Here is a 12677-nt window from a genome sequence, read left to right on the forward strand (position 1 = left end):
AGCAAGCAGAAAGTAGACAAGGACTCAGACCTGCTGCTGTGTCAGCTAACTGGGAGGTAGGCGTTTGGGAAAGTCTCAAACTTTTCAAGAATGGGAAGAAGTTTCTCCAGAGAGCAGCAGCAACTGCTAGATGGCGCTCCTTTGCCACAGACACAGACAGTGCCTGAATCCCAGGATTCCCATGTCCTTGTACTGAACGGCTGTGGATGTTCCTGAGAAAGAATGTAAAGAGCTGTTTTAACAGATTTCCATACAGTCAGCTGTTTAATAGCTTGTGTTCAATGCATGTATTAAAAGGCGTACATATGTAATAAATAAAATGATAACTAATGATGCTAAGATTGATATAATTGAGAAAGCATAACTTGCAGAATGTTGGTCAAAATACTTTTTATGTTTAACTACTTTTGCAGAATAAAAACACTTAAAAAAAAAATGATTTTTGCAGTACTTTTCATTTGTATCATTTTGGGGTAAATCACACTTTTTGATACGTTTTTTTATTTTGGTGGTGAATAAACATAAAACAGCAATTTTAGGATAAATAACTTGATAACAGCAAGTCATTACAGACACGGCGATACCAAATATGTGGAGAGGATTTTTTTCTCAATGCTACTACTGCCATCAGTTGTGACCCTTTCATGCACCAAACCTAAAACCGGTTTACAGAAACACTGCTCAATCGTTTACAATATTTGATAATCGGAGATCTCTCCAAGTCGCTTTTGTGACATAGTAAATGATGGTTACAGTGCAGTTTGCTGCACTCAGATTTTTTTTTATTGAAGAGTAACCTAATAAAACGTCTTGAAAAGAAACAAAAAGATAACCTAGAACATTACATTCCCAAGGATAAAATGTCGCCCTACTATAGTGCAGAAGCAGGACGGGCAATAAGATTTTCTAACGCGTTTTAGAAGATAATATTACACGACTGCTTCCACATCTTTGTTAGTATAGTAAGGACAAACGTTGGCGCCATACAAAGCATCTCCCTTCTGCAGACAATGTGGCATGAATTCAATAATACACTCAATTTTCTTTGATTCCTCTAGTACCGTGATAGCTACTTAATCTAATTTGGAAGTTGTGACTTTCTAGAGGTTTAATAGAGATATGTCTGCGGGGAATCAATGTTCCCTGAAAAGGGGGGAGGGGGAAAAAGGCATTAACAAATTTGTCTTGCAGAGCCAGTTTCAAAGCATTGCTGCGGTAGGCTGATGAGCTAAATAACATGCTTATTAAAACAATCTGCAGGAACGCACCGGCATGGCTGTTTCCATTTATCTTCTGGTCAACCCATTCTGTGCGTACACTGAAAGGACTACAATTCCTTTATTAAATTCTAGAAACCGCGCTGTAGAGTGCTACAAGAGCAGAGACACAAGTTTGCTCAGTGTAATGAAGTCTATTCCGTCCTTGTGTATGCAGCATATGGAAAATAATACCCAGAGTGATTCTACAGTTTCCGCCTCAATTTCACCTCACTTTTTTTTAGCTACAGATGCACTCTTGCTTTCCTCTTGGCTTAAGGTATTTCTATAGAATAAGCCATATACTATATCCAATAGGCAAAGGCGCACCCTCGGGGTCTTTATCTTGATAAGAGATCCAATTCTGCAGCCATTGTGAATGGGTAGGTTGCTGCACATGTGCTGCTCCCTCCATTCATTTCTATGGGAGTTCTGAAATTAGCTGCCCTTCCCTAGTGCTGACAGACTCACCCTAATGGTATAATTATAGATTATGAAATAAATACTAATAAAACAGAAGCACTCAATCGCTACACAAAAACAAATGTGTCTCTATGCTGGAGGTGCACCTCCATCCATTGAAAACTTATTTTCTTTTTCTTGCTGATCTTTACTTACGCGTTTAGCTCAACTGCATCTCTGTATTATGCCCCTATAGAGCCTCCAGTATAAATAATGGCCTCCTTATTGCCACCAGTATTATAAGTGATAAAAACTAACCTATTGATTTCAACTGACCATCGAAACAGTACAAAAAAATAGAACATGTCCTGTTCGGTACATCAGTTATTCACTGGAAAACACGGTCATGTGAATAGTCACAGATTACAATGACACCCACAAAAAAAAAAAAATGGCTGTCACAAGGCTGTTTTCATATGAATGCAATTATGAGGTGGTTACTGTAACATGTGAATGGATTATTGTAAATTCCATTCAGATGAACAGCAGTCAGTGTGTGAACATACACTACTTATCTAACCCTTGCATTGCCTAGCAAAACGTTGGCCACGTAAAAAGGTAATGTTTCGCGCTTTTTCCTATAGTAAGCAAGTACAGCTACCTCCACTGTTGGATTGCAGGGTGGTCGTAACCATGGAAATGAGCAGTGTATAATGTGATGGAAAAACAAATCCATCCAGCAAAGGAGGCAATATGGGTAATCCCAATATATTAGTAAGAGCCTTGTAACCGAGTATACATGATAAATGCCATTTGCTGAAGTGAGACAACCCATTTAACCCCCTTTAAGGACTCGGCCCTATTTCACCTTCTGGACTCGGCCATTTTTTGCAAATCTGACCAGTGCACTTTAAGTGCTGATAACTTTAAAACGCTTTGACTTATCCAGGCCATTCTGAGAATGTTTTTTCGTCACATATTGTACTTCATGATAGTGGTAAATTTGAGTCAAAATATTTCATTTTTATTTATAAAAAATAAATAAAAAAATTTACAAAGAATTTGTAAAAAATTGCAAATTTCCAAGTTTCAATTTCTCTACTTCTATAATACATAATAATACCTCCAAAATTTTTTATTACTTTACATTCCCCATATGTCTACTTCATGTTTGGATCATTTTGGGAATGATATTTTATTTTTGGGGATGTTACAAGGCTTAGAAGCAAATCTTGAAATGTTTCTGAAATTTTTAAAAACCCAATTTTTAGGGACCAGTTCAGGTCTGAAGTCACTTTGCGAGGCTTACATAATAGAAACCACCCAAAAATGACCCCATTCTATAAACTACACCCCTCAAGGTATTCAAAACTGATTTTTACTAACTTTGTTTAGGTGTTCCACAAGAATTAATGGAAAATAGAGATACAATTTCAAAATTTCACTTTTTTGGCAGATTTTCCATTTTAATAATTTTTTTCCGGTTACAAAGCAAGTGTTAACAGCCAAACGAAACTCAATATATATGGCCCCGATTCTGTAGTTTACAGAAACACCCCATATGTGGTCGTAAACAGCTATACGGGCACACGGCAGGGCACAGAAGGAAAGGAATGCCACGCGGTTTTTGGAAGGAAGATTTTGCTGGACTGGTTTTTTTGATACCATGTCCCATTTGAAGCCCCTCTGATGCAAAATTGTTGGTACTAGTTTAGGGTACATATGATTATTTGTTGCTCTATATTACACTTTTTGTGAGGCAAGATAATAAGAAATGGTTAGGTTAGATCATGTGATATTTTTATAGACCAGGTTGTCACGGATGCGGCGATACATAAAAAAAAAAAAAAAAGTAAGTTTTACACAATGATTTCATTTTTGAAGCAAAATAAAAATCATGTTTTAGTGTTTCCATAGTTTGAGAGCCATAATTTTTTCAGTTTTTGGGCGATTACCTTGGGTAGGGTATGATTTTTTCTGGAATGAGATGACTGTTTTATTGGCACTATTTTGGGGTGTGTGTGACTTCTTGATCACTTGCTATTACACTTTTTGTGATGCAAGGTGACAAAAAATGGTTTATTTAGCACAGTTCTTATTTAAAAATTTTTTACGGTGTTCATCTGAGGGGTTAGGTCATGTGATATTTTTTATAGAGCTGGTCGATAAGGATGCAGCGATACCCAATATGTATACTTTTTTTAATTTATGTAAGTTTTACACAATAATATAATTTTTGAAACAAAAAAAAGGTGATGTTAGATTTGTACTATTTTGGCGGGCAAACGCCTTTTTGATCGCTTGCTGTTGTACTTTTTGTGATGTAAGGTGACAAAAAAAGGGTTTATTTAGCAGAGTTTTTATTTTTTACGGGGTTCATTTGAGGGGTTAGGTCATGTGATATGCTTATAGAGCCGGTCGATACGGACCAAATTATGTATACTCTTTTTTTCCCCCTATTTTTTTTTACCAATTTCTTTTTACTTTATTTGGGGAAAATGACGTTTTTGTTTATTTTTACTTATAACTAAATTTTTTGGGGGGGAAAACTTTATTTTTCACTTAATTTTTTGTCCCACTTTGGGGGGGTATATTCCTTTAGAATGCATTCCAATACTTCTGTATTGGAATGCATTGGCTGTATGAGTAATACTGTGTGTATTACTCATACAGCTTCCGGGGCCTGTGAGATCCAGGGGGCTTCCTTAGACATCGCGCTGCCTTCCATGCCATCGGGTCCCCCCCCACAGCCGCATGGGGACCCGATGGCACCACCGCCGCAACCACAGGTAAAGCCGCAAACAGGATGCCCGCCGAATGATTTCAGCGGGCACTCTGTTTCGATTAACCCCCGCCGTGCCGCAATCGAGGTTTAAACCCATGACGTACCGGTACATCATGGGTCCTTAAGGAATCGGGAAACATGCCGTACCGGTACGTCATGTGTCCCTAAGGAGTTAAATGGAATGTGTCATCAGAAAATGACCTATTGTGTAAATCATGTTATGTTTAACATTTTTTAATGCATTTTTGAATAGTTTTTTTTTTTATTTCCCTTGTCAATTTTTATATTTCAACTAAAAATATAAAATCCTGCAGTTTTTGCACTGATTGCTAAGCCTAATAATAGGAGTCACTTCTTGGTCTAAAGATCACTTTACTGCAGTTATATATTACTCTAAATCTGCCTGTAATGATGAGGAGATACCACCTCTGTGTATAGATAAGACAGGATCCACCATTCACAATGTGACTGTCAGAGCTGATCTATTCTTTCCTTGTACAGGGTGGGCCATTTATATGGATACACCTTAATAAAATAGGAATGGTTGGTGATATTAACTTTCTGTTTGTGGCACATTAGTATATGTGAGGGGGAAACTTTTCAAGATGGGTAGTGACCATGGCGGCTATTTTAAGTCGGCCATTTTGAATCCAACTTTTGTTTTTTCAATAGGAAGAGGGTAATGTGACACATCAAACTTATTGGGAATTTCACAAGAAAAACAATGTTTTAACGTAACTTTATTCTTTCATGAGTTATTTACAAGTTTCTCTTTGTTTACAGCCATTGACATGTCGCCGAGGTTAACACGTGCTGAGCGGATAGAAATTGTGTTGATGTCTGGTGACGTTGTGGGCCAGTTGAATGGCCCCCAAGGTCTCCCAATCTGACCCCCTTAGACTTTTATCTTTGGGGTCATCTGAAGGCAATTGTCTATGCTGTGAAGATACGAGATGTGCAGAAACCTGAAACTACGGATACTGGAAGCCTGAGCTAGCATTTCTCCTGCGGTGTTGCTATTAGTGTGTGAAAAGTGTGAGAAGAGGGTTGCATTGACAATCCAACACAATGGGCAGCACATTGAACACATTTTATAAGTGGTCAGAAACTTGTAAATAACTCATGAAACAAAGTTACAGTAAAACCAAGCACACCATTGTTTTTCTTGTGAAATTCCCAATAAGTTTGATGTGTCACATGACCCTCTTCCTATTGAAAAAACAAAAAGGTTGGATTCAAAATGGCCGACTTCAAAATGGCCGCCATGGTCACCACCCATCTTGAAAAGTTTCCCCCTCACATATACTAATGTGCCACAAACAGGAAGTTAATATCACCAACCATTACCATTTTATTAAGGTGTATCCATATAAATGGCCCACCCTGTACAATGACCTCTGCACAGGTCACAGAGCATGCCTAGAAAATGCTCAATAGAAGTCAATGAGGTCCCCTCCTGTCCATTGTGTCTTTGGACCTTGGGGCTGTGGTAAAGCAGTTTTCCTAATGCTTTGTAAATGCTGTTGATATCATATTCTATCCCTGGTCTGATGATGTTTCGTACACAAGCCTGGGGAGCAGGTCTGTGTCTGTGCACGAGACGTCACTGTGCTGGCCATGCCGCCCCCCCCCCCCCTGCACTGGCCAGTTACTGCTGTCTGCCCTGTGTCTCTTCTCCCACTGGATTCTTCAGGAAAGTTTAACCCATTCTACCATCAGCAGCACAGAATCAGGGCTGGAGGCTTTACTGAGCAGCTGCAGGCAGTGAGGAGACAAATGCTGGGCACAGGAGCTGACAGAGGATTTCTGCAGAGCACTGCACAACAGGTAGGGGGAAGATCCTGTGTGTATCAGCAGTGTCGATGTACACATGGGACTTGTAGTCCTACACATACAACATGCTGCTGAATATCCCAGCAGTCAGACATTTCACTCAGGGCAGCACTTGTATTCACCAGACCAACAAGTATTTGATTATATGTTGAGTAAGTGTCTGTGCATTTACATGGCCAATCATCGGCCCATGTAAAAGGCTTTAGAAGCCTTTAATGTCTAAACCAGTCTAAATAAGCTCCAAGGGGGAGATTAAGCAAACTGGTGTACAGTGGAACTGGCTTAGTTACCCCTAGCAACCACTAAGATTCCACCTTTCATTTTTCAAAGGAGCTGTGAAAAATGAAAGGTGGAATCTGATTAGTTGCTATGGGCAACTAAACCAGTTCTTCTTAGGGTTGTTGCGGGTATCGAAAATTTCGATACCAAATCGATACTTTTGGCCCGGTATCGATACGATACAGGGATTTCAATTTTTTCAATACTGGGCTGCGCAGTCTAGTATCACAGAGCATGAGCACGCTGCTGTCAGCACGCTTATGTTCCCTCAGCAGCACAGGAAGCAGTCTCTCCCTCCCCCCTGTGCCACGCTGCCAATAAAGAGAGGGGCGGGTGCACTGCGCCAATTATAGGAGGTCCTTTCATGGGTTCGGACTTGTTAAGTTAGCAGGCTACATAGAGCGGCGCCCAGGAATAATAGTAAAGCCCTGGCTGCCATAGTCAGCTACCTGCTGCTGTGTGCACTATGCACAGGGCAGCAGGGAGAGTGTGAAGTCCTATTCATCCTAATAGAGCTCTATCAGGGTGAATAGGACAAGGGATGAAAAGATCCCAGTTTCTAGCCCCTAAGGGGAAAAATGATAAATAAAATAATAATAATAATAATAAATAAAAAAAGATAAATTACCCCCTTTCACAATTTTACATATAAAATATATAAAACATTAAAAAAACATATCACATATTGCCACGTCCGAAAAGTCCAAACTATTAAAATATTTTTAAAAAATAATCTATGCGGTGAACGCCGGCACAGGAAAAAATAAATAAATAAATGTGCGATTCACCATTTTTTAAAATGCGGAATACACGTGTTTTTTTCACGTGGTATGGAATGGTATCACAATACTTTTTTATGGTATTAAAAATCGAATAAAATAAATTTGGTATCGCAACAACTCTAGTTCCACTTTACACCAGTTTTCTAAATATCCCCCCAAATGTATTAAAGTGACTTAAGTTGGATGATAGAATTTTATACCATCTATTATTGGCTTACTTTGTGACAACATTTTGGAGCATTCTGACACATATTAACCCTACTAATAGTCTCAATTTTAATTGGAAAAATCCTCCAAACTTTTTGCCACTATTGTAGATTTCGAATTTAATGTCTAAAATTTAGCCTGCACATGTGCCTTAGGCCTCATGCACACGACAGTTGTTTTTCGGATAGGATGGGGACCCATTCATTTCAATGGGTCAGCAAAAAAATGCTGATGGTTCATCCGTTTGTGTTCCGCGTCCGTTGTCCGTGTTTCCCTTCAGCAAAAAAAAATAAAATAAAAATAGTGCATGTCCTACTTTTTCACATTTGCAGACAAGGATCGGCATTTATTACAAGGGATCTGTGGAAAAAAACAGATCCTCCCAAAAAAACAGATGCCGCATCCGGGTTTTTTGCGTCCACATATTGTGCAAATGTCGTGTGCATGAGGCCTTAAACTGCATTTTAACCCCTTAATGACGTTCTACCTATTGATCATGTACTTACAATGGTTACAATGGTAATAGTGGGGAATTTTTTTATTCCATACTCGCAATTTAATGCAGGTTTATGTAGCCCAAACTAGGAATGGATGCAAAATGCATAAAAATTCTGGAGCAAATCCACAGAACAGAGTGTGCCGCCAATTCTCAAATCCACATATTTTTTTCACACTGCAGATCCCTATATTCACATGCTCTATACTGTGAATGCTGAAACTGCACCCAAAATTTGCCAAATGTGCACATGGCCTAAAAATTTTGAACTAATTTTCTCTTCCCTGTAGATGACGATCTTTTTTGGTCTGTGTACATGAGCATTGTTTTTCACGCATCACTTGTGCGTTACGTGAAAATCGCAGCATGTTCTATATTCTGCATTTTTCACGCAACGCAGGCCCCATAGAAGTGAATGGGGCTGCGTGAAAAACGCATTGCATTCGCAAGCAAGTGTGGATGCGATGCGATTTTCAGGGATGGTTGCTAAGAGATGTTGTTAGTAAACAGTTTATCACACGCGTGCAAAATGCATTTCACTCTTGCGGAAAAAACTGATCAACTGAATGCAATTGCAGGCAAAACTGACTGAATTTGCTTGCAAAATGGTGCGAGTTTCACTGAACGCATCCTGAGCCAATCCATCACACTCGTGTGAAAGAGGCCTTTGGGTAGCCTACAACTAAGATTTTTTTCAACTTTCATAAATAGAAAACTTCAGATATGTCATACCAACATTGGCAGGGGACTGACCCCCCAAATTCATTACAACAAAGCTGCTAAATGTGATTAAACACATACGGCTCCTATCAACCACAGATTTGCAGTATAGTCTAAAGGCCATCGACAGATCTCGGGAAACACAGATGAGAGCTGGCGCTGCTACACTCTCTAATGAGCACTTTAGCAGCTTCGTTCTGTGAGGTGTCTCCGTTTCCAGCTAAATAGGATCCTGTGAAACGAGAAGAATCTGGCAAGAATAAACTGATGGCTATGGCCAGCTTTCCTCTGCACCTTACACTCTACATAGGCGAAACATTTTGCTGAAAAGGGTTGGGAGGTTGTTCATTTGCTGTATTGATAGGCTTTAGGCTGATTAGTGGTTCTACCTCCTCCGAGTCCCTTTTACATCATTTACACAGGAGGTGGAGGCAAGTAATTACCTAGTATTCACCAGTCCAACTGGCTACAATGGGGTGAGGAAGATTACAAACACGGCCATAATGAAGCTGAATATTTCATTTGGTTTAACTCCTATTTGTTGAAGTCTGCGTGAATGCAATATGCCTCGGAAAAGCCTGGCTGCTGGACAACCCCACAACACACTCAGGCTGTGAAGAATTAGGCTGCTTGTGCAGAGAAAATTGATGATACTTGATAAACAGTCTCTGTTGTAAACCCCTTAGGAGGCGCAAAGCCACACTGGTTGGCATTAGACCAGATAAGCAGTAAAACCAGCTGTAATCTCATTTAGACCTGAGCTGATCCTCCAGTCCTTTCATTCTGTAGGATCAAAGCAGAACCACTGCGGAAGCTGCTGCATCTATGCGACAGGCTTCTCACAAATACACCCTCTTGAAGCCTGTCTACACATAATCTTCTCAGAGCTGGCACAATCAATGGATTTCTGAACGCATTACAAACACAAAGTTCTGAGCGATAGCTACTATGGCACGAGGAAGGCCCATCTTACTTCTCCAGAAGTTAATAGAGGAATACTAGGACAAAAACGCCAGTGCAGACTTCACTTGTAGGCCAACGCTATAGAAATAAACACGCTAGCCCATATTTTCTAAGATTGCTGTATCTTACACTAGACTAAGAAGAAAGGTTTCTAATAGTAGCAAAATCAAACTGATGCCGGTTATGAGCAGGTATGGATTTGCTTCAATATCTGCAACCTCTTCAGGCTTCCTACCTAAAGAGGTTCTCCAGGATTAGAAAAACATGGCTGCTTTATTCCAAAAAGAGCACCACTCCTGTGCCTGGTTTTACTGCTCATTGAAATAAATGGGGCTGAGCTGTAATACCACACTGAACCTGTGGACTGTTTTTGGAAGAATGCAGCCGTCTTGCACCAGGAGATCTGCTTTAATAAAATGGGATTACAACTACCCATTTTCCTGTTACTCATCACATTTGGCAAGACACAGGAAAAGTTGTGTTTTTTTTTTTTTGCACAGTTCACACTAATACCCAAAGCAAGCTGCTTAGTAAATGTCGGCAACAGTATGTATATGAATTCTGACCAAAAAACATTCTTCTTACATTTACAACCATGAAGGAATGAACTCTTCTGTTCCACACTTTTAACAGAAGCATACAAGAAGCCTCCATTGGCAGGAAGAAGAGCGCGGCATGAAGTTATATTCTTGCCGTCAAAACAACGGACACCACAATGAAAATTCTGTGGACTCCATTATAAGTCAATGGCATCCATCAGGCACTACTGGTGTGAAGGGCCCAGCACGGCATCATGCTTTCAGTTTATAAAAGGAACCATGTCTATACTGTGAACAGCATAAAACACCTTTGAGGTTCAGGATAGAAAACATCTGACTTCCCACAGTCTAATGAGGCCTACCTCCCATGTTTTGGAGTATGACCACATATGATGCAAATTTGAAGGCCTCAGAGCCTCCATACTACAGTGCCCAATAAGGTATATATTAGAAGATCAGCAGCACCTCCTTGTGGAATAAGCAACATGCACAACGCAAACCCCTGAATATGAAATGTGTTCAGAGGAGATACATAATTACTCAGAAAGTTTTTACAGTGTGAAAAGATTGAAAACTTCTACATACATGGGCATTCATGGCAAATGGTCATCAGTGTAAAATTCAGAGATTACAGATTTCCAGAGATTCGCACTAGATAGAGATATATAGATAGATATCTATATATCTCTATCTATCTGCCATATCCTTACAGAAATGCCATTGGCTGCATACCTTTGTGACTCCCGTGCTATTTAGCTTTTGTTCCCTTATAGAGCCGTTGGTAATAAATTAGGTAAAGTTGGCGGTCCTCATCACACTATTTGGTGCTGAAACGAACGGCAGGACAGTGGATGCCAGCAGGACACAGGAATCAACAAAGAGGTTTGTGGCTGTAATACCCACACAAGTCAGTATTCCAATGTTCTAGCCGCATCTTATTGTTGTATAATAATAAATGCTATGCATGCCAAAACCAAAACTCAATTTCGGGTCATCCATTGCAGATTCCATCGAAAGACAAAAAAGTCATTCATGCAGGACTTTTTTTGTCTGGTAAAAAACAGCACTCCAAAAGGATCCCATTATAGTCAATATGTGCCAAATCCGGCACTTGGGCATCTACATTCAGGAGAGCAGACCCTGCACATATAGTATGCTACTACTTGTTACCTCTGTGTGCATCAAGCAACCAATGAGAGAAGGAGCACGCACACCTATATGTACCACCTAATCAAGGTCTCCTGTGGGATAGATGGAGCAAAAGTGCACAAAAATGCTACTCCCCTGATAATAGGAGCGCATTCACACTTGAAGGCACCTTCAAGAACATAAACTTAACAAAAATTACGAGAAAAAGATACAAAACATACTGCACAATATGATAACTGAATTTGCGGATGTACATGGCTCTCATTGGTTGTTTGATGCACACAGAGGTAACTAGGAGCCGCACACTATGTGCAGGGTCTGCTCTGCTGAATGTAGATTCTCAAAGGCATAGGTAGGTTTAGAGTAGGACCTGCCTGACTGAGACCACCTTGGCACTGGTAGGCAGGCACAGATGAGTGTGATCAAAATATATTTTGATCTCAGATTTTATCATACCAGAATAAGGGCTTAGTCCATATATAATGTTTGCATCTATTGTGTTAGTGCATTATTTTCTGTGATTTTTCTTTTATAAATCTAGCCATGTATATCTTCATATTTACAAAAAATAAAAAATAAAGGGGGGGGGGGGGGTAGTCAGCACATCCCAATGCACAAGTGCACGCTGCCATGGCTAGAGACAGAAAAAAAGACAAATGCAACAGCACTCTGCAAACCAAATAAAGTACAATAATGCCATAGTTATAGAAAATATTCAGGTGCTAATGCTACACTTATTTTATAAAGTGAGATGCTTGGATAATGCATTTTGTACAAAACCATCTGAGCCCGTCTGCCAAACATCAAGGCGATCTCTGTAAGATGGGAACCTAACACTAAATACTACCTGTTATGCGCCATAATGGAACTTTATGGCGGCCATTATGGTGCATAACAGGTAGTATTTAGGTTCCCGTCTTACAGAGATCGCCTTGATGTTTGGCAGACGGGTCCAAATGGTTTTGTACAAAATGCATTTGCCAAGCATCTCACTTTATAAAATAAGTGTAGCATTAGCACCTGAATATTTTTTTTATAACTATGGCATTATTGTACCTTATTTGCTTTGCAGAGTGCTGTTGCATTGTCTTTTTTCTCTACATCCGCATATTTAGTTATCACATCGTGCAGGATGTTTTGTATCTTTTTCCCGTGATTTTCAAATCCAGCGCTTCCATAATTTTCATTGTTCTGCTCTTGGTAACAGGGCAGAACAGAAATAGCTGGAAGATATTTAGTAAACCACAATACTCGATGGACTTTGGA

General features: G+C 39.7%; 1 protein-coding gene across 3 annotated transcripts in view; it reads right to left on the reverse strand.

Annotated features, from left to right (window-relative positions):
• The window catches only part of MMS22L (MMS22 like, DNA repair protein), a 126681-nt gene that overhangs the window by 27130 nt on the left and 86874 nt on the right, over window positions 1-12677 (reverse strand). For all 3 annotated transcript variants that reach the window (XM_044289961.1, XM_044289962.1, XM_044289963.1), the window contains one exon: window positions 31-212. In XM_044289961.1, coding sequence (XP_044145896.1) covers window positions 31-212 — 182 coding nt within the window. The remainder of the gene's footprint in view (window positions 1-30; window positions 213-12677) is intronic.

Source organism: Bufo gargarizans, chromosome 4 (genome assembly GCF_014858855.1).
Source record: "Bufo gargarizans isolate SCDJY-AF-19 chromosome 4, ASM1485885v1, whole genome shotgun sequence".
Lineage (NCBI taxonomy): Eukaryota > Metazoa > Chordata > Amphibia > Anura > Bufonidae > Bufo > Bufo gargarizans.